The 21825-nt window shown below is 43.3% G+C and overlaps 1 protein-coding gene across 7 annotated transcripts in view; it reads right to left on the bottom strand.

Annotated features, from left to right (window-relative positions):
• LOC141078153 (nck-associated protein 5-like) overlaps window positions 1-21825 on the bottom strand; it is a 74484-nt gene that overhangs the window by 8746 nt on the left and 43913 nt on the right. For 4 of the 7 annotated variants that reach the window (XM_073564986.1, XM_073564988.1, XM_073564989.1 and 1 more), the window contains 3 exons: window positions 8709-8770; window positions 4940-5041; window positions 259-327 (listed from right to left, as the gene is read on the bottom strand). In XM_073564986.1, the coding sequence (XP_073421087.1) occupies window positions 259-327; window positions 4940-5038 (168 nt within the window). In that variant the 5' untranslated portion in view covers window positions 5039-5041; window positions 8709-8770. Of the gene's footprint in view, window positions 1-258; window positions 328-4939; window positions 5042-8708; window positions 8771-9818; window positions 9886-18922; window positions 19005-21825 lie in introns of those variants that run through there. The other 3 variants (XM_073564984.1, XM_073564985.1, XM_073564990.1) reach the window with 2 other exon arrangements.

Below are 21825 nucleotides of genomic sequence, written 5' to 3'. Positions count from 1 at the left end.
TGGCTGCCACATTACAGTGCTTTTTTATTGAATTAAGCATTGATTTCTGTTGACCCAGTAACAAGAAATTATTGTGCTGTACTTGAATTTATTTATTTTACCCATTTATATAGCGCCATTAATTCCCCAGCGCTTTACAGACATTATTGCACTGTCCCCGATGGGGCTCACAATCTATATTCCCTATCAGTATGTATTTTGGAATGTGGGAGGAAACCCACACAAACACGGGGAGAACAAACAATGAACATAACTCACCTCATCGAGGCAACGTTCATAAGTTTCCCGTTGGGTTTCATTGGCTTGAGCGAGAGCGGCGTTTTCAGCCTGCAACAAACAATGAAGAGAATTTACACCGGGTATAAAGAAACAGACCAGTTCATCACCAGCCCATATGGCCCTTATTTAACCAGAGTGCATTTCTGCAAGTACGACCAAAAGGCTTACACCTAGAGTCATATTAGAGCTGAGCAATAAAACCCTGCACTCATCTGTCAAGCGAGGCCTGGAATAGTTGAGAAGCGAGATAAGAGCTCTGTTTCATTTCACTTCTTGTGCAATGGTCGTACAGAAGCAGCTTCAGGGTGGTGGGCGGCGAGTGCGGACAGGACAGTTTACAGAGGAGCAATCATCACCCACCCACAAGTTATTGGCAACAGCACACTGGTGTAACATGGATGCATCTGTGTGCCGTCAATTACGTTGTGGACCATTTGTCACATTCATTGACAAGCACACAACCGGTCCACGACTGGAAAACTCTAATAAGGTAGAGTCATCATATGCCGCAGCGCTTTACAGATATCATCACTGTCCCCATTGACTTCGAAGGTTGGTTTCCGAAAAGCGCTTTGGGGAGAAACACAGGCAGTGTGAGCACCTGCTTCATTGGTGCCAGTCCGCCAGTATAATACATTCGTTTGTCCATTTCTCCTGTGGTTATGGTGTTAACTTGCTATAATGCTTACACTACTACCTAATGCTAATTGCATTTAATATTGCTCATATTGGTAACCCCATCCATGCTTATAGGCATGATCTGACACCATACCATACAGGGCTACCTGTATCTTCATGTGCTTTGTCTCAGTTACATTTACATGTAATCCATTTGTCATACTCTCTTATTGAGTTATGTTATAATTTGTTGCCATGTGTGACCAGGCACGTTCATTTGTGTATATGTTGTGTACCCACTTTCTCCCTTGCCAATTTTAAATATCTAATAAAGATTTGTTACATCATAGAATCGTAGAGTTGGAAGGGACCTCCTGGGCCATCTGGTCCAACCCCCTGCTCAAAGCAGGATTCGCTAAATCATCCCAGTCAGATGTCTGTCCAGCCTCTGTTTGAAGACTTCCATTGAAGGAGAACTCACCACTTCTCGTGGCAGCCTGTTCCACTCATTGATCACTCTAACTGTCAAAAAGTTTTTTCTAATATCTAATCTGTGTCTCCTCCCATTCAGTTTCATCCCATTGCTTCTAGTCTTTCCTTGTGCAAATGAGAATAAAGTTGATCCTTCTACAATGTGGCAGCCCTTTAGATATTTGTAGACAGCCATTAAGTCTCCTCTCAGTCTTCTCTTTTGCAAACTAAACATTCCCAAATCCTGCAACCTTTCCTCATAAGACAGGGTTTGCAGACCGGTCACCATTCTGGTCGCTCTTTTCTGAACTTGCTCCAGTTTGTTGATGTCTTTTTTAAAATGTGGTGCCCAAAACTGGACACAATATTCCAGATGAGGTCTGACCAAAAAGGAGTAGAGGGAAATAATGACTTCACGTGATCTAGACTGTATGCTTCTGTTAATACATCCTAGAATTGCATTTGCCTTTTTTGCTGCTGCATCACACTGTTGACTCATATTCAGTCTGTGATCTATTAGTATACCCAAGTCTTTTTCACATGTGCTGTCACTTAGCCCTATTCCTCCCATTCTATATATGGGACTGTATGATAGTTTCCCCCCCCACCCTTTATTGTCATGTTCTATGACGAACAGTCCTTAATCTGTCCGTTACTTTAGTTGCGGGGACTGATACGTTTTGTGCATTCTAGTACATACTCTCTAATTATGCCACTTTTTTCCATGAGCTACTGTTACTACGATAGAAATTACAGACCTTTCCATTCTTTGGCGGTGGGGAAACTTGTGAAATCGGCAGTGTTTCAAATACTTATTTTCCCCATGGTCTGTGCTAAAGGGAATCTGTCACCCCATTTTCGGCCTATAAGCTGCGGCCACCGCCATCAGGGGCTTATCTACAGCATTCTGTAATGCTGTAGATAAGCCCCCGATGTAACCTGAAAGAGAAGAAAAACAAGTTAGATTATACTTACCAGGGGGGCAGGGGCGGGTGTCGCGGTCCGGTCTGGCGCTTCCCATCTTCTAGAGATGATGTCCTCGACCTTACTTCTACCGCGGCTCCTGCGCAGGCGTACTATATCTGCCTTGTTGAGGGCAGAGTAAAGTACTGCAGTGTGCAAACGCCGGGAAAGGTCAGAGAGGTCCGGCACCTGCGCACTGCAGTACTTTACTCTGCCCTCAACAGGGCAGAGTAAGTACGCCTGTGCAGGAGCCACGGCAGAAGTAAGAAGGAGGACGTCATCGTATGAAGATGGGAGGCGCCGGACCCGGACCGCGACACCCATCGGACCGGACCCCCGGGTGAGTATAATCTAACTCTTTCAGGTTACATTGGGGGCTTCTCTACAGGATTACAGAATGCTGTAGATAAGCCACTGATGGCAGTGGCCGCAGCTTATCGGCCAAAAATGGGGTGACAGATTCCCTTTAAGGTGAATCAGTTTTTGAGAACTTACATAATAATCTGTGAACGGCAGACAATAAGGAGTCTGATTTATATCATGATATACAGTCTTCCCATGCTCCAGCCAATGACTGACAGATTTCTCCTCATTACAGGGCGCAGGAAGAAGTCCGTCAATCTATGAATAAAGCACGGATAATTGAGCCTAGATATCCTCAATGTACAACAGGCTCCTTGTTGCCAGCAGCTGCTGCCCACTGCAAAGATTACACAGCAAGTTCTCAAAAACTGATTCCTATTCACACAAGAGACAGAGCACTGACATCTGTGTGTGTTACCACCTTATACTGCCCTAGGGCAAGATGGCATAACAGTCCTGACATGTTCACTACCAATCTAATTTTTGTCTTTTCCCTGAAGTTATTTTTCCATCAATACGGTCCGCTCCAGCTTCAATAATTCAATATTATGTAATGTTTTGCACTATTTCAAGTTATTCATTATGTCTAGATTGACTTGCTTTCTCCTCTCTCCCCCTTAAGTACTTCAGCCCAATAGTAAAAATGGCAGCACTTGCCGACGCTGGTTCTGGGGAGCCACTAATGCAGGCAAAAAATATAATTCAATGAGAAGAAAGAGGCAAACTGCTGCCAGGCACTTCAGCAGCCTATTTTCCAGCAGAACAAAAGGGATCAAGCATGTAGAAATTTTACATGCCTGATCTTTATTTCCCTTCTGAACATGAACAGTTAACCCCTTCATCTTGCCATTTTTCAGGTTTTTGCGCTTTTGTTTTTTACCGCCCCTTCACCCTTAAGCCGTAACATTTTTCCTTCGTTATGGTTGTACGAGGGCTTGTTTTTTTGCGGAACAAGTTGTATTTTTGAATGACACCACTGATTTTACCATACAGCATACTGGAGAACGGGGGGAATCAAAGCGCGGTGAAACTGCAAAAACAGTGCAATTCCACAATTGTTTTAAAGGGTATTTACCATGTTCACTAAATTCTAAAAACGACCTGGCAATATGACTCTCCAGGACAGTATGTGTACACAGAGACCAAACATGTATAGGGTTTTTTTTTCTCCTTTTATTTAAGGGGGTAAAAAAATTTCAAAAGTTTGTAAGAAAAAAAGAATGTTGCCATTTTTCTGAGACCTGTAGAGTCTCCATTTTTTGGGAACTTGGGCTGGGCGAAGACTTCTTTCTTGTGCCCTGAGCTGACATTTTTATTCATACAATTTTGGGGTAGATATGAAGTTTTGATTGCCCTTTATTGCATTTTATGGTTTACCGATCGGATTAATTTAGTTTATATTTTGATAGATCTGATATTTCGGAAAAGAAGCGATAATAAATGTATTTTTTATTTAATTTTTTTTTATCTTGAATGGTGCAAAATGGTGATTTGAACTTTTATGCTTTTTTTTTCCTTCTTACTGGCTTCAATAGTTCCTGCAGGAGACTTGAAGCTGCGATCATCCGATCGCCTATGCTACACATAACAGTGTTTCAGCCCCTGGCTGTCATGAAAACCCATTGGCTTCCTGTGATCACATCTCAGGGGCGCCGATGGGCAGGTCTTGTGACGCGCTTGCGTCTGGCGTGTTAAATGCCGCTGTCAGAGATGTGCAGGGAAAGATGTGGACCCAGCAACAGAGCACGCATCAAATGCAGGGACAGGCCCTTGGATGTACCTATATGTCCAAGGTCGTGAAGGGGTTAAAGCCCCAATTCACAGTGATGATAGAACCTGTTGCTCATCTTCAGTTCGCTCCTTTAAGCTTACATTATATAAAGTCTTTGCTATTTGCTCAGCACAAGTGTAAAAATGTAATAAAAAATAAATTCATTAAATTTTCTGCACAAATTTTATATTTATACTATAGCTTCTCATGTCAACAACTCATTCATTAGAGAAATTAGCATAAAAGGAATGTTAAAATAAAATCCACAAATAATTAAACCAAAATGAGCACATGCCCTATAGTAAGTAAATGTAAATACCATGAGGTACTTCGTTAACATAATTTTGATCACAAAAGGGTAAATGCCATCTTACCAACACAAATTGTGCCCAATCAGGACGGTCCTATCCTGTGTCGAATATTGAAAAAAAAAAAAAAAAAAAAATAGACAAGTAGTCCCAGAACACCCCTTACCTCAAGTTCCCGCAATCGCTCCAGAAGCTCCTGAATGACCAGTGGTTCGGACACCCCTCCACCAAGGAGCCGGATCTCTTCCTCCACCTCAGACGTCATTCTCTACAACAGAGGATACACCCAAGTTAAGTAGTGATTGACATTTGATGTGTAGGCAAAACAATACCCAACAATAAACATTCAAAACAATGGGAACAAAAAATATGTCATTTGATACGGTCAGGAATAGAAATCCTGGGTAACATATCCATTAAGACAAAGACTTGGATCTGAAAATACCAAATGTCACATGTAAACCCAAGATAGTATGTGCTAAAGAATTTCCTGCCATCTGTAACCTTTAGTATAGCTAAACAAAGGAAAATACATTCAGAGAAACTATACAATGGTGTTCTTTTCTGGCTAATAGTAAATGGCAAGTCTAGTCACCCCGGTGGCCCACTGTGGGTGAATTTACCCAGTTTGCAGTGTTTTACACCCACTTTTCTTGTACTGATGCCATTCTGCAAGTCAAGGATCATGTGGACAAAGCCAATGGTCATACTGGCTTTAGGCCATACTGGCTTTCACTCATCCCTCTCAAAAACAGATTTATCTTAGAATAGATTTTATTTTTACAACTTGACAGAAGAAAACAAGGACTTCTATTTACTGACCATTTTTCAATTTCAGGTGGAAACTAAAAATTCTGTCTTTTATTTCCTATGCCAGAATACATAGTAGTTTTGCAGGGTCCCTTTGATTTTGCCGCAAAGACCTGAAGAACATACCTCTGGTTAGCGTTACGATTTAAAGGACAGGTGCAAAATATTGGCCAGATCTCTGTAGATGTGAAATGACATCCTACCGAAGAGGAAGTGAGCAACAAAAAGCCTAACTGTAATTAAACAGGCTAAAAGGAAGAGAACCAAAATCAAAGTTAAAATTTAACATTTATTAATAAGTATATCATGCTAAAAAATGACAAAAAGGCACAGCTCATAAATACACAAAAAATACCCAGTAGAGGGACCAGAGAGACCTACTCAATAATTAATAATAAATACATACTGATAGCTCCTGGCCGAGCAGAAAAAGTATACAATAGATCAGTGCAAAAACTGTGATAACATGTTATGCGTATAGCGCAAAGAACAGGGGGACAGGGAAATAAAGATAAATAAAGTGACTAAGTGCCTATGGCATCTCTCAATAATAGTGCCCTAATCCAAAAAGAAACCCTGCAATAACAAGCATAACCCGATACAATCTTATACAACAAGACATATTACATAAGCTCTGGAGCTGAGACAACAGTCAAAGAGGTATAGGACAGAAAGTACAGGTGGCCCCCGGAAGAAGCTAAGGGTGAAAAATTTAACATAATACAGCTCTGGTAAAAATTAAGAGACCACTTTCAAATGTTCAGTTTGCCTGATTTTTCTCTTTATAGGTATATTTGAGTAAAATGTAAATTTTTCTGTTAGTCTATAAACTTCTGACAACATATCTCCAAATTGCCAAGCAATACATTTTGTATTTTTTTCTGACAAAAATGGTTAAAATTAAAAAACAAACAGTGCTTTCAGACTTCAAATAATGCAATGAAAACAAGTTCATAATCATTTAGAAACAACAATACTAATGTTTTAACTCAGGAAGAGTTCAGAAATCAATATTTTGTGGAATAACCATGATTTTTAATTACAGCTTTCATGCATCTTGGCATGCTTTCCACCAGTCTTACACACCGTTTCTGGCACAAAAATGTAAGCAGTTCTTCTTTGTTTGATGGCTTGTGACTATCCATCATCCTCTTGATTACATTTCAGAGGTTTTCAATGGGGTTTAGGTATGGAGAATGGGCTGCCCATGACAGGGTTTTGATGTGGTGGTCTCTTAATTTTTTCCAGAGCTGTATACTTATCAATAAATCTTAAATTTTAACTTTGATTTTGGTTCTCTTCCTTTAGCCTTCTGTTTAATTACAGTTAGGCTTTTTGGTGTTCTATTATCTTAAAGTGCCAGTGTTTATCACTGGACAATTTTTTGTGTAATCCGATGACGAAGTGAGCAGAGCCGGATTACTCCTTTAATTGCTCTTGGCTCGGCTCTCGATACGAAGCAATTCACCATCCCCTCCCTGAGCGCAGGTGATCACCATCTCAAGCTCCTGGTCATGGATCTGGTCTAAAGGGCCAGTCACACTAAGAGATATCGCTAGCAATATCGCTATAACTAGTGACGTTATAGCGATATTGCTAGCGATATCTCTGTGTCTGATACTTACCTACGACCGGCTCCCCCGCTGGTTATCGCTGATCGCGCGAGAACGTTCAGGACTGTTTCTCGTCGTCCGCTTCCTGTGGCGCTTCCTGCTGTGAGGACGAGCGACGCGTGGAGCCGGGCGGGAGGACGCAGGATTGCCTGGTGTGACAGGTAAGTAGCGATCCCCGTCCCCAGCGATGTCGCTGGTGAGATCTGCCTATGTGGCAGCTCACTAGCGACCACTTAGCGATGTACCAGCGATCCTGACCGCGTCATATCGCTGGTCGGGATCGCTGGTACATCGCTAAGTGTGACAGTACCTTTAGATCTGGGCACGCCAACCACAACTCGTCCCCCAACGAACTTATGGTACTTGCCAGATAATGCAAAGAATTGATAGAAACAATGTAAAAAAAAGTACAACATAGAACATGATATAATGTACAACATGTCCTTTATAATTAACAGCTGCCAATGAATTCTACACAAATCATCAAGCAAAAATATAAGTTGCGTGCCATTGCCTGCTAGAGTTTCAGATTTATAATGTTCCAAGTCATATGATCTCATCCAATATTCCTGCAAGAATTATCTATTTTTTGCCTCCACTGCTTAGAAGGCCATGTGAATCTTGTTAGAGAAGTCTGCCTCCTCAGCTTCGTATGAAGCAGATGTATAGGACAGTCTGCATATAAATTCTGTATGGCAAAGAGGACATGGACGAGAAGGCCTCCATATTTTCCCTTTCAGATCATAAATTATTGATTATTCTTAGGGCCCCGTCACACATAGCGACTCACCAGCGATCCCGACAACGATATCAACTTGTCAGGATCGCTGGCGAGTCGCTACATGATCGCTGGTGAGCTGTCAAACAGACAGCTTCACCAGCGATCAGCACAGCGACACCAAGAGCGCGGCGTCGCTGTGTACTTTAGTTATCAGTGCACTGATGCAGGGAGCTGGTAACTAAGGTACACATTGGGTTTCTAAGCATCGCTGGGTGCTTAGAAACTCTGCGTTTACCTTAGTTACCAGCACGCTGATCGCTGGTCTCCCGCCTGTCACACGCAGCGATGCGTGCTGGCCAGCGGGAGACCAGCGATCAAAAAAAATGTCCTGGCTATTCCAGGACGATCAGCTATAACCAGCAGGGGGGCCGGTCGCTGGTCAGTGTCACACACAGCGATCTCGTTGGCGAGATTGCTGTTGCGTCACAAAACTTGTGACTCAGCAGCGATCTCGCTAGCGAGATCGATATGTGTGACAGGGGCTTTACCCCGGATAAATCAATGAGTTAACAGCCTTGCAAAATATGGTGCTGACAAGAAGAGGTTACCTGACAAATAAGTGACTAGACATGGCCCATCTGGTTGGGAGGATTATAGAGATTAGGTCCTTCCCAGCCGCCGGTACAGCATGGACATGTGGGGAGGCTTTATCTGGGGCCTCAGATCATCCGGTAGGTTATCATTGTACAGACATCTGGGGATACACAGGCAAAACACAATGTTGTTCTCACCTCATATGTGATGTCATACCCGGAAACTGGACGCGCGTGGGGTCCGCTGCATGTCACTACACCTGCACAGAAAACAGACTAGGATTACTTTTAATCATCCATTATACACACTCTTGGTGCAAGGTAAATATCAATTACATGGAGTGCGATCAGCCAGAGCTCACATACTGGAAGCCATACCATTACTGCAGGAGCCAGGCATCTAACCCTAGATCATTACTCCCTGGGGACCTTAATCACATCTGTTTGTGACCTCTTTAATGATGTGTGTCCTTTAAAGCCATCTGCACGGTACAATGCACAGCATTACTGCTCCGGCCTTCTGGGCCATGCTGTAATTAAGTGCCTGACTCTGTATAATGTAGAAGAACCTGATCAGCACAGCCATACCAGTTACCTTACATTACATTACCCTTGTGCTTAGAAAGGACACTGCAGCGATCGACTGGCGCAAGCGAAGCAGCACTGAGAAACTATAGCACTGGAGGGATACAAGCTGCTGCCGTGTGCCTCAATATATGCAACCAGTTACAGAATTGTTCGCTTTTTGGTTCAAAAGAGTTTGAGTCTGTGCACACTGCAGTTTTGTGTTTTTTTTACTGCATAGATATGGAAGGATTTTCTAGTATCAGCAAAGTGAAAGTTATTCATGAAGTCTCATGCACACATTACTGATATTATACTTGCTGCATTTCAATTAATTCAGCGTTTTTGCTGCAGATTTCACCCACACCAAGGCTAGTTTCACACTAGCGTTCTCGGGCGCAGCGCAGGGCCGCCGTTAAGCCCCACCCCCGTTAAGCACGGTCAGTGTACCCACCGCTAAATATAGGGTACACTGATCACATGCAGCACCATGTGATCAGAGGAGGAACTGACCGGAGGGGGCGCGGCCGGGGCTTAGCGGCGACCCTGCGCTGTGCCCGAGAACGCTAGTGTGAAACTAGCCTAATGAATGGGAAAAACATCACAAATGATTGAACTTTATGCAGCATGTTTTTGCCAACACATCAGATTTTTCTGTTGCAAATACAGAACATGTGCACATATCCTTAGCAAGTAAATTCAATAGAGATTCAACTGTGCATGCTATATACATGTGGCACTCACTACACAGGTCATCCTTTACACTGGTGATATACATCCGTAGATCATTGGCCATTGATCACTTAATTTTGCCTTGTAATAAATAGAACGATAAAGATCCTATTAGTGGATTCATCTGTCAGCAAGAACCTAAGCAAACACTATATTTAGCATTCTAGATCACACTTTTATATTAGAATTTTTGAGAGTCACTCAATGGTTAAACATAAAAGAAGCCAGTAGCATTCCTATTACCAAATGTGAGGGAGAAAAAAAAAAAAACAAAACTTAATATAGTTAATTTTTATTTCTATAGCACAAACATATTCAGCAGCAGTTCACATTACAGAGGGGACTTGTACAGACAAACACAACTGCTACCAAGAGGAGAGCGGGCCCTGCTCACAAGCTACTATCTATGGTGAAATGGGGGGGGGGGGGGGGGGGGAGACATGAAAGGTGAATGGTAAAAAGTGCTTGTGTTGTAAGCTCCATCCATCAATATAATAAATAGGGTATTCACATAATGCTGCATTTACCAGTCACCAGCCAGTATCTTAATAAGAACAGATACAAAGTGCTGTTAAGTGATTGGGAGGGTGTAAACAGATGATATGAAGGATCAGATTTTGAACATTTTTTGAATGATAGAACTGAAATAGTTACATAACTGAGGTGAGCCAATGGGCCAAGTGCAGTTTTAGGGCACGCATAAAACTGTGGGGATTGGGAATTAATTGAATTGTCCAGGGTAGTGCATTCCAGAGAAGTGGCGCAGCTCAAGAGAAGTCTTGAAGACAGGAGTGGGAGGTTCGGATTATTGAGAATGTTAGGCTAGAGTCACATTAGCAAAAAGACATCTGATGCGAAAGCATCGGATGCGATATGTTTATGATACGTGGCTCCTGCTTTCATGAGAGGATCGCAGTACAGCTACGGAGAAGACGGATAAATTAATTTCTCTATATGGGTAATTTTTTATATGGGTACGTGCAATCCAATTCACGGATGCATTCGTAGCATGCTGCGATTCTTTTGCATGCCGAATTGGCATGAGAAAATTGCAGATGTGAGCTGCCCCGCAGGTTAACGAAAAAAGAAAAACGGATTGCACTCGTCCAATTACATCTCAAATGGCAACAAGCCCTTAGGGCCCCATCATACATAGCGACAACGATATCAACTTGTCAGGATTGCTGGGGAGTCGCTACATGATCGCTGGTGAGCTGTCAAACAGACAGCTTCACCAGCGATGCCGAGCATGCGGCGTCGCTGTGTACTTTAGTTACCAGCGCGCTGATGCAGGGAGCTGGTAACTAAGGTACACATTGGGTTTCTAAGGGGCGTGCGTCACTTAGAAACCTGATGTGTACCTTGGTTACCAGCTCCCTGCATCAGCGTGCTGATAACTAAGGTACACATCGGGTTTCTAAGCACCGCCCGGTGCTTAGAAACCCTGCATTTACCTTAGTTACCAGCGCACTGATCGCTGGTCTCTCGCCTGTCACACGCATTGATGCGTGCTGGCCAGCGATCAAAAAAATGTCCTGGCTATTCCAAGACGATCAGCGATAACCGGCAGGGGGGCCGGTCGCTGGTCAGTGTCACACACAGCGATCTCGCTGGTGAGATCGCTGTTGCGTCACAAAACTCGCTAACGAGATCGCTATGTGTGACGGGGGCTTTAGTCTCCAATCTCTAGCAAAGCAAAGGGCATGGGTAGGGTAATAGACAGAAATGAGGGAGGAGGTGTATTGTGGTGCAGAACTGTGGAGAGCTTTGTGCATGAGAGTGATAAGTTTATATTGGACTCTGTAGTGGAGTGCTCCCCAACTCCAGTCCTCAAGAGCCACCCACAGGTCAGGTTTTAAGGATTTCCTTAATATCGCCCAGGTGGTGAAATTATTGCCCGTGCAGGTGAGCAGATCTCAACTGTGCAATTTTAAGGGAAATCCTGAAAACATGACCTGTTGGTGGCTCTTGAGGACTGGAGTTGGGGAACACTGCTGTAGTGTATGGGCAACCAGTGCAACGACTGGCACAGGGTAGAGGCATCAGTGTAGTGTTTGGAGAGGAAAATAATCCTGGCTGCTGCAGTCAGAAAAGATTAGAGCTGGGAGAGTTTAGTAACAGGGAGACAGATTACTAGAGAGTTGCAGTAGTCCAGATGAGAATGAATAAGAGCAACAGTAAGGGTACTGTCACACTTAGCGATGCACCAGCGATATGACGCGGTCAGGATCGCTGGTACATCGCTAAGTGGTCGCTAGTGAGCTGCCACACAGGCAGATCTCACCAGTGACATCGCAGGGGTCGGGGGTCGCTACTTACCTGTCAGACGAGGCGATCCTGACGTCCTCCCGCCCGCGTCCACGCGTCGCTCGTCGTCACAGCAGGAAGCCCCAGCAGGAAGCTGACAACGAGAAACGGTCCAGGATGTTGTCGCGCGATTAGCGATAACCAGCGGGGGAGCAGTCGGAGGAAAGTATCAGACATAGCAATATAGCTATAACGTCACAAAAACCAGTGACGTTATAGCGATATTGCTAGCGATATCGCTTAGTGTGACAGGCCCTTAAGATTTAACAGAGTCAAATGTAAGAAAAGGTCAAATACCAGAGACATTTTTGAGGTAAAAGTGAAGTGAGCAAGCGAGTGATCGGATGTGGGGAGGGAAGGAAAGATCGGAGTTAAATATTACCCCAATACAGCGGGCGTGCTGCAAGGGAGTAAAGGTACTGTCACACTTAGCGATGTACCAGCGATCCCGACCAGCGATATGACGCGGTCAGGATCGCTGGTACATCGCTAAGTGGTCGCTAGTGAGCTGCCAAACAGGCAGATCTCACCAGCGACATCGCTGGGGATGGGGGTCGCTACTTACCTGTCACACCAGGCGATCCTGCGTCCTCCCGCCCGGCTCCACGCGTCGCTTGTCTTCACAGCAGGAAGTGCCGCAGGAAGCTGACGACGAGAAGCGGTCCAGGACGTTCTCGCGCGAACAGCGATAACCAGCGGGGGAGCCGGTCGTAGGTAAGTATCAGACACAGCGATATCGCTAGCAATATCCCTATAACATCACAAGTTATAGCGATATTGCTAGCGATATCGCTTAGTGTGACAGTACCTTTACAGTAGGATAGTTAATATATGTACATTAGTAAGTTGAAATTCTAAAGAAATTTTACATTTAAATTGAGCGTGACCCAGGAGAGATTTGGTTATCAGCATGTAACAAGCATTGTAAGATAAGGCGACTGGTTGACTTTTAATCACATAGCTAAGCAGTTAATGGTAACCCATCAGGCAGTTCACGCTGCTCAAGACGTGACCAGCACTGTGTGACGGGATCGCTGTAGGAAACCGATGGACATTTCTTTTGTCGCTGGTCTCCCGCTGGCCAGCACGCATCGCTGTGTGTGACAGGCGGGAGACCAGCGATCTGCTGGTAACTAACGTACACATCGGGTATCCAAGGGACGTGCATCCCTTGGATACCCGATGTGTACGTTAGTTACCAGCTCCCTGCATCAGCGCGCTGGTAACTAACGAACACAGCGAAGACGCCCGCTCGGCGTCGCTGGTGCTGATCGCTGGTGAAGCTGCCTGTGTGACAGCTCACCAGCGATCATGTAGCGACTCACCAGCGATCCTGACACGTTGATATCGTTGTCGGGATTGCTGGTGAGTCGCTATGTGTGACTCCAGCTTAAGGTACACTCCAGCATTTCAGATTAGATATACTATCAAGATCCAGCTGAGGAGTAAACAGTTTTGCCTCCAGCCGACTCTTCCTAGAGCTGATAGAAGTGTTTGATAGGTCTCTCCCTTGTGTGTACAGAGCCAGACTTGTCTCCTCTTTAGCTATGGACACTGACCAGATCTTGAAAGTATATGCTCTATTAAACTCATGAACATTACAGAGAAAACCATATCTAAAAGCAAGCCGCCTTTTCTGTCTATGCATGAAAGAGGCTGGCTAGCTAATCAATTGAGGCAAACATACAGCCTCTGACATGTCATCATACTGGAGCACAGAACACATGATGCGCAGAACACAAGCAGAAAGTGGAGCTGCCAGGACCGGCATGAAAATCCAGAGATAGGGAGATATTTGTTATAGGGTTATTTGGTTAGTCCCATCTTCATAGATGGATATTGTTGGATAGTGCTTGGACTTTTCTATCTATTACTTGTAAAAACTTTCATCTGTTCTGGACATTAACACTTTTCTTTTGCCTACATCTTGATGCCTAGGAAATCAGTCACCGTTGTTGCCTAGCTTGTAAACGCTGCACAGATAGTGGCTGGGAATAGGCGGTAATATGCTCTCCAGCAACCCCAGCTTTAAAGCAGTAGTTACAAGCTCAATAGAAAAGAGCTTGAGTGCACTGCGCATGTTCAACCACAGCTGCTAGACAGGAATGGTGGTCAGTCGTCTAGGCAAAAAGCTACAAAAGGAAATTGAAAAAAAGTGTTAATCACTCAAAAACAAGTAATAATTTTAAGAAACAGTAAATTGCAAACATGCTTGTTTTTACAAGCACAACCCAACAATATCCATCCATGGAGATAAGTAATATGAGAATATTAAGCAGTATACATTCGGATTTTTAACATATCTTCAAGTGAACAACTCATTTAAAAATAACACCTTCAAAACATATTGAAGACAAATGTATAATGAGGTGGTCTTGGAGATCCTTACAAGAATGTACACCAATAAATCATAACCTTGAAGCTACTGACAGCTGGAGTGAGTAACAAGGATTACCCAGTTATAATGGCACCTGTCAAGGCAACAAGTGGACAGTCAGTTCTTAAAGTTGATGTTCCAGAAACTTAAAAAAAAAAAAATGTCTGCAAACTTCGATCAAAGGATCCAAGTGACTTTGATAAGGGCCATACTGTGATATATAAAGGACTGGGTCAGAGGAACTCCAACATGACAGGTCTTTTTGGTGTGTCCAAAATCAGACAACGAGGAAACAAGCTACAAGGTGATGGCACCCAAGCTGATAGATGCGCTTGGGAAGCTAAGGCAAGCCCATCTGGTCGAATCCCAAAGAAAAGTTGCTGTAGCACAAATTTCTGAAAAGTAAAATGGTGACCATGGTAAAGAGGTCAGGACACAACAGCTTACCATTTATGGAGATACATAGCATGGAGCAGGCATGGTGCCCACTCTGACCCCTGTGCCTACAATGGACACGAGCATCAGAACTGTACCAAAGACCAACAAGAAACTTTCTGATCACATCATGTGGACGGCTGGATGAGAATGTGTCTCTTTCCTGGAGAAGAGCTGGCAACAAGACTCACTAAGGGATGAAGTCAAGCCAGCAATTGCAATGTCATGACCTAAGCAATGTTCTATAGAAAAACCTTGAGTCCTGACATTCTTGCCGGTGTTACCAGCTACTTAAACATTGTTGCAGATAATGCGCTATAACTCTTCATTCCCCAAGATCACATTCACAAATTCAGTATTTGGTCAGTTTTTTACCTCAGTATTTGTAAGCCAAAACCGGGAGTGGGTGATAAATACAGAAGTGGTGACGTGTTTCTGTTATACTGTTCCTCTCCTGGTTTTGGCTTATACATACTGATGTAAAATACTGACCAAATACAAATACACTATTCCCTAATCGCAGCAGCCCCCTTTAGCAGATAATGCGTCCTGCTTCTGTGCAAAAATTGTTCAGGAACACAACAAAAACAAACCTGGGGACTTGGCCTCCAAATTTCCCAGAGATCAATTCATTTGAGCATCTGTATACATGATCTGACGGAAGAGCGTTTGATCCTTGGAGGGTCTACCTCACAAAACTACAGGTCTTGGTGCATGGAGCCTATGCTTCGACAGATCAAAGCGTTTTTAGATTTATTGCAAAGCAATGTATACTGTGCATTGTAATTGTTCTTGGCATTCATGGTTTATTACATGGTAATAGATCAGGTGACCAAACAATAAGAGGGCAACGTATAACGGAATCTGGAATTTAAGAGCTATACACACTTGCATGTAAAATGGATAAAATATGGAAATTAAGAGCTATACACACTTGCATGTAAAATGGATAACATATGGAAATTAAGAGCTATACACACTTGCATGTAAAATGGATAAAATAATCCAAAGCTAAAAAAAATAAAATAAAGTTTTAATTTAAAGTTTGAAATAAAATATTGATCAGAAAATGAGGGAAGCAACGAGCCTGCTGGCAGCTCTGTCACTCGATGGCCATGATCACGTATTCAGCCCCTGTCCTTCCATCAGTTTGGTGCGGTTAGGAATGCCAGTGATATCTCGGAACACTGCATTGCAGACACCCCTAGCACATCCAGCACCACTCCTCCACCCCATGTAAGAGTACACATCAGAGGCCAGCTCCAGGGAGTTATTGCCCTGTATACTGGAGTAATGCAGCGTGCCGGTGACATGAGGACAGTCTAAAAAGAATGTGAGAGCTTTCTATCTGACCTGAAAACTGCACGCAAGAAGGGACATGATCACAGCCCAATCAGAGCAGCGAAGATATGTGCCAATGGATAGGAGAACAGCACAGAACTCTGTGGCAACACTGTCATTAGTGTGATTGACAAACCACTTCCATAAACCATAATATTCGCCATCTATAGCAAATCCAATGGACTCTTAAGCTGCTGGTACATGGTTATGCATTAATGCAGTGTCACTGGTAGACTCAAATTACTATGTAACAGAATACATCAGCATTTACTATACTACCTATGCATATAACTAAAAGACCAAGTATTTCACCTGTAGCATTCTAGGTAAATCATAAGCTGCTCGACTGTGAAAAAACTAAAAGTCAATCAATGGCGTGTCGAACAACTACTAAAAGAGCAGGTTAGAATCCCCCCCCCCCCACTAATCTACTTAAAAGTGATCACCATGACTGCAACCATCAAGGTTGAAGCAATGGCATCACTTATTCCTGCAAAGTACATTGCATACATTATATACACCAAGTTCAACCGGAGAGATAAAGGACGTAAAGCAAATTGGTAAATTTTATAAAGGTGTCTCCCTTATTGTTGATTAGAGGAAGGCAAAATAAAAAAAAATTAACTAAAAAAATCTTCCCAATATGGAAACTTTGATGTACTCAATGTTAATGTAAGTTATGTTCAATTTTAGGTCATCTTTAGCTTGATGCCACACTAAACTATGGAGAACTTGAAGTCCTCCAACCTTTAAGTGTCCTGCAACGTCCAAAATGATGATGAGGGTTGAGTCTGCACAGGGAATGTATAGACAGGAAAAAAATCCTTGCAGGAGGACTGGAAGGTAGTTTGTTAATTAAATGTAAATGAAGACATTCAGTAAATAATGCTATAAAGAGGGGACATCAATCAAGGAATATACCAGACAGGGTCCATGGAAAAATATTTGTGAGATTGTGAGATGGGGAGGGCGCTATGAAAAGTGATGACTTTGCTTACTGAAGTGTCCTCAGGGGACCGACTAAACTTCTCAGACACCGCAAGAAATCACACTCACATACCACAAGTTCCAACCTGAGACACAAAACCAAGTGGACTTTAGTAACAAAATATAATGAGCCCATACTGTGTGCAATGCACTAAGCCTTGTATATACCTAGCAAGCATTACCATTAAAGAAAGCCTTTGCTGCAATGTTAGCCATTATAAGCACCGTGTCTATTAAGAATTGCACCGAGCTGAAGCTCAAGCCCATTACAGTTCCGTTTAATGTGAAAAAATGTACGCTATGGATGTAACCCTGTGTACCTGCAAGGCAGGAGACAGAACAAATGGCGGAAAGTCTTCGGAATTAGAGAGACACCATTATTGCTAGTATAATCATAATCACTGTATTGCTTAGGCACGTAAACATTAAATCACTGCCGTGGAATTGCAAAGCACTGCAACAGATGTGTCACTCATCCATAACATGTCTGACCTTAACCCACTGCAGCCCGGCAGGAGGAAGGACTAGTCAGGGCCAACTTTACACTTTCGGAGCAGCAGGGCTGAGATTGACAAAGAAAAGGCTAGAAGGAAAAACAATTTTCTTCTACATTCTGCAGATATGAAGGGCACTGGCTCAAGGGTTAAAAAAAAGTAATCCAATTTATATGGAAGACTCTGCAGTGCAAAAGGCAGAGTGCCAATAAAGCAGGAATGTGTTCTTCACACAGAAACTGGTGGCACCAGGAGGGGGGACGACAAATGTAATGTGGAGGGATAAGTGACCTTGTGAGCCGCAGTTATCCTGAAGGCTAAAAGAAAAATGTATTTTAGTAATACAGAAAAGTTGATATTGTGTATGCTGCCTGAATAGTATACAGGGAGCCTGATGGAGATAATATATATATATATATATATATATATATATATATATATATATATATATATATATATTATATATGTACACACACGACAGAACAGATCACATGGGGGAAAGTCTGAAAAGAAGTAGAGATCATTCCAAATGATTAGAGGGGCATTCACACCACCGTCCTCACATCTAGGAACCCTAAAATTGTAACTGCAGATAGTATATTATCCATCAAAAAGGAAAACCGACCCCAAACGTGGCATAGTCACTGCAGTGTAGGAGCACAGGGTTATGACAATTGGAAACAGACAGGCAGTATTTTTTGCCCATTCTTTATCCCGTCAGCAACATTGGGAAAGGATCTAAAGATAAAGGAAAAGGCACAAACAAGTCACCATTTTCAGGCTAAAAAGGTACAAAACCTGCGGGCGTCTTCAGACTGTTTACAAAACATGCCTCGTCCGCCACGCAACATGCCTCGTCCGCCACGCAACATGCCTCGTCCGCCTGCTTTACATCCCATTGTAAATCAAGAGGGCCATGACAATACCCTGCAGAAAGTTTATTACGCATTACGGAGCCTCATTGGTGATATATTCCGATACCAAGCTGTAGGGCCATTGTTCGCATCCAAGGAAAAATGCCTAGAAGTTGGCAGGGCCACCATTTGTATACAAGCAGACTTTGAGGGGTCTATGCTGCTGGGGTGGCCTGCAGGGACGAAATTGTGACGGTCATCTAAATCCAAAAACATAAGTAATTCGGAAGGGAATGAGTGGGAATACCAGTGCCAACTCACCCCTGCCTGGATGCCTTCTTTGCTCTTACTTCATGGAAGCTCTTGGAGAGCCGGCTGCCTTGGTTATTGTGCTGCATTGTTAGCTAGCACAGGCGCAGCAGGGAAGATGGGAGGGGGATGAGGATGTGGTGACGGGAGGGGGCAATGCTGAATCCCTGCCAGCATCAGCGTGTGCTCATCCCGGCCTGTAGCGCCTGTCCCTCGCTCTCCTCATCTATGATGTAAAGACCCCACGTCACACACACACATGCACTGCGGCCTGAACTCCCCCTGAGGGAGAATCCTTATCCTACCCTCATAATAGCAAGTGCTTTCTCTTCAGCCACACAACAAAGGATTGGGGGGTCTTGACCACATTAGTCACAGTTTCTCTGGTCAAGGTCAAACGTTTAACATGGTTCTCCAACATAATCCTCCAAATCTCTAAGTCTAGGCTCACATCGCATTAATGCCATTCGTTTAACGGATGCGCCAACGATGATGCCCAAAATCTATTTTTCTCTAGCATTTAGCATTGCGTCGGCATGCGTTAGCAATAGAGGTCTATGCGCAGTGAACGCGTCCGTTCCACCTAACGTACCCGTGTTCGAAGGTACGTCACAAAGTAATGCACCATCGCTAACGCATGCAGATTTTGACATGCGTTACAATAATGGAGGGCAATGGGTGCGCTAACGGATCCGTTACATTGCGTTAGTGCCGCTTAGTAACGGATGGTACCTAACGCGATGTGAACCCAGTCGAATACGATCTGCTATATTATAGGAATGGTTGTGCATAATCACCGATCATCAGGCAATGGGAGCAAATGCCCCAGCAGAGATTACCCATGTCACTATTCTTAAGAGCGTTGAATGGAGATTATGCGCTTACGTTCATATATTATTCAGTAAACACACATAAAAAGACAATATCCAAACTCCTATGTAAATAACTATAAAGCCGCGGTCACATTGATGTATAGCACCCGATGCCACAGAATCAGATGCAATAAGCGAATTACACTTGGCTCAAACTCTGCTGCGAGCGTCAGCTAAGGGTCATGCAACAGATCCGATCCACTCAAATGCGAGAATCGAGACACAAGTGAGGAGGAGGAGAAGGAGAGATTAATGTCTCCATCTTCTCCATTGCCTGTCTTGGCATATATTGTACTGCACTCTGATGACATCCAAGTGCAGTCCAATGGTTTTTTCACGCACCCATTGACTTGAATGGGCACATACCATGCGAGAGACACTGCCAATCGCAGTAAGCGGTGTTTGTTTTTTTTCCTCATGCCGATTTTTGCAGATCTGCTCTTCCTCTCTGAATAACACTGGTCCGAATGCAATGCCAGACTTTCAGTGTAAGCAAGCCCTAAAGGTTGATGGGTATAGAGTTTTTTCCATACTGCTTGTCAATTATATTTGTAAAGAGAGCCAAGGTGCTGTATTTATGATTTATGGAGTTTTTATAGACTAACTAAGGAGGTATTTACTTTCCCTATACAATGTTTGTCCTTTCATTACCAACTCCTTCCTTTGGCTTCAGAAACTGCATCTAAACAACACACCGTGAACTTACTCTTAGGCCACGTTCACACGTTTTGCTGTGGGTTTTTTTTCCTGCAGGCAAAACCTGCTCGAAACAGCGGCAAAAAAAACAAACAGAAAAAACAGGTTTTGCTGCATTTTTTTGCTGTGTTTTTGTCATTTGCGCATCCCAATAAAGTTTAATGCCCCATAAAGAATGATTATGCAATTTCTTTTAGGTTTTTTCATCAACACAGCAAAAACAGATATCTGCTTTTTTTTCAGCATTTTTGCACCACCAATTGTTTCCCATGAGTGAAAAAAAAAAAACCCTCAAATACGCAGAAAAAAAAAAACAGTGAAAGAAGTGACATGCTGCAGTTTTCCAAATCAATCAGGAAAATAAAACAAGCTGTGTGCATGAGATTTCTGACATCGCATAGGCTTTGCTGGTACTGTAAAACACAGCTGTAAATTTGCATAAAAAAGCAGCGAAAACACAACGTGTGAACATGGCTTTAGGCTCTCACCAGACAAATGGCCAATAACCGTTTTTATGCAGTAAATAAAAAAATAAAATGGGGTTAGCGCAGTGGTGTAAGTATAGGTGCTCTAAACCACACATCCAAACCAATATGACCAAGAACACAAAGATCGAGGTTGTGCAGTAACGCACGTTTTCTTTATGGTACTTTGTGTACCCGGTCCTAATTTAGCATCGTCTGTGTCTATTCAGTACTGTCAAATTAATATTATCTTATATAGAGCACAGCGTGCCTACACTGTCACATATGCTCTGTCCTTCTTTGAAATGGGGGTATTCTGGAGTAATTGCATGTACTTAAAATAAAAAAATATATAAAAAAGAAGGTTAATTCACTTTAAACCCACATTTATTATCCAAAGTGGGAAATAACTACAAAGTGTCTCAGTCTGGGGAGGACCTGTCCTGTTGTGCATTATGTTACAGACAGCTCACTGACTTGAATGGACACTGTGTAATACTTAATTTTACCTCTGGAGGTGCTGCAGAAAAACTGAACACCTAGGGTATGTTTCCACATGGCGTATTCCGAGCGCTCTGGACACAGCAGATATCCGCTCCTCCCAAAGCGCTGCCGGCTTTAGTACGCGCGGCGATTCCGCATGTGTTCACCGCATCCTATACATTAGACTGTGTTCTTTATCTTGCAGAGACTGAGCGGTCTATAACGACATGCCGCATGTGCGGATACGCAGGTCTGCCACCTGCGTCCTTGTACGCATAGTGGAGATGGGATTTCATAAAATCCCATCCACTATGCTGTAACATCTGGACTCTGCGGATTGGACGCAAATACGCCATGTGGAAACATACCCCTTACTGCCAGGATTCCCCAGAGATTATAC

Source organism: Dendrobates tinctorius, unplaced genomic scaffold (genome assembly GCF_039654945.1).
Source record: "Dendrobates tinctorius isolate UK_male_01 unplaced genomic scaffold, ASM3965494v1 ptg000513l, whole genome shotgun sequence".
NCBI lineage: Eukaryota > Metazoa > Chordata > Amphibia > Anura > Dendrobatidae > Dendrobates > Dendrobates tinctorius.
Note: the sequence above shows the minus strand (reverse complement) of the source record. Positions and strands in the feature narration are given on the sequence as shown.